The sequence below is a fragment of the Otolemur garnettii genome, unplaced genomic scaffold (assembly GCF_000181295.1).
Source record: "Otolemur garnettii isolate 467f Iridium unplaced genomic scaffold, OtoGar3 scaffold00063, whole genome shotgun sequence".
In the NCBI taxonomy this organism is placed as follows: domain Eukaryota; kingdom Metazoa; phylum Chordata; class Mammalia; order Primates; family Galagidae; genus Otolemur; species Otolemur garnettii.
The window spans coordinates 10,340,368-10,341,683 of NW_003852458.1; the positions used below are offsets into that span (position 1 = coordinate 10,340,368).

Below are 1,316 nucleotides of genomic sequence, written 5' to 3' on the forward strand. Positions count from 1 at the left end.
CCCCCCCAAGTAACTGGGACTATAGGTGCCCTCCATAATGCCTGGCTATCTTTTTCTTGTAGTTGTCATTGTTGTTTGGCAGGCCTGGGACAGGTTTGAACCTGCCAGCCCTAATGTATGGGGCTGGCACCCTAGCCACTGAGCTACAGGTGCCGAGACAAGGGTATTTTTCTTCATAAACCTATATTGTAACAAAGAACTTTTCACTTAACTTAAATGAAAGCAGACTGAACTTAGAAGTATAGGGATGCAAGCAATGAAGCAGTTAAAAAATATCTTCTTTTAAAAATAATTTTAATATACCATTTTCCAGCAGCATATGCGATAGTTATGGCTTAAAGAAAGTCTTGTTCTCGCACAATGTTGAAGAATTCTGTGAACATGAAAAAAACTACTTAATCATTTGCACACAGTGAGATTTTCCAATTGCAGCTACCCATTCTCAAGGCCATACAACATTATAGATGGCAAGTTAACTCATTTACACTGAAATGTGTTGGGAACTCTTTGCTTCCAGAAATCCTTAAGCCCCAAGGCAACTAGTGTTACTTTCCTTTGTGGCAATCTTAACCTACTTAAAGCCATTCTTCTAATTTTTAGCAGTGAAATTACTCCATGGAGGACTCCTTTTTAAGAGGTGATTCACAATGCCTAGAACAGGGGTCCTCAAACTTTTTAAACAGGGGGCCAGTTCACTGTCCCTCAGACCACTGGAGGGCCGGACTGCAGGCCCTGGTGTGAGTCAGCTGCTAAGCAGGACAAGCAGTGGTGGCAAAAACACCCGGCGGGCGGGATAAATGTCCTAGGCGGGCCGTAGTTTAAGGACGCCTGGCCTAGAAGGTTTAGCAAAGTGGTAGGGATATGAATACCCTCAAAGTGGTAGGGATGTGAATCAAGTATTCCTGGGAAGTCAAATTACAAAATATGTTCCTTTATATCTCTATTTTCAAAGGTGTTTAGACATACATTTATAAAAAGAAATAAGTTAACTCATGTTCCTTTATATCTCTATTTTCAAAGGTGTTTAGACATACATTTATAAAAAGAAATAAGTTAACTCAACAATCCACTTTCATACTTCTGGATGCCACAGACTGACAGAATTTAAGAAAACATAAACCAAAGAACAAAAATGGACTTCATCTTTAGTATACTCTCAGAAATCTTTATTATTCTGAGGTTGATAAAGAAGTATGAAATTTCAAATATATCATCAAATCTCCATGGTGATTTCAAGGAACAATAATGCTACCACACTTACCCAGAGAAAAGCACTTATTTCCTTTTAGCACAGGTTCAGCCAATATAAATGTTAC

At 38.8% G+C, this 1,316-nt stretch overlaps 1 protein-coding gene across 1 annotated transcript in view; it reads right to left on the minus strand.

The window, feature by feature from the left end:
• Positions 1-1,316, minus strand: part of CUNH5orf34 (chromosome unknown C5orf34 homolog) — a 24,046-nt gene that overhangs the window by 7,987 nt on the left and 14,743 nt on the right. Inside the window, exon 6 of the mRNA XM_023515016.1 lies at positions 304-391. Coding sequence (XP_023370784.1) covers positions 304-391 — 88 coding nt within the window. The remainder of the gene's footprint in view (positions 1-303; positions 392-1,316) is intronic.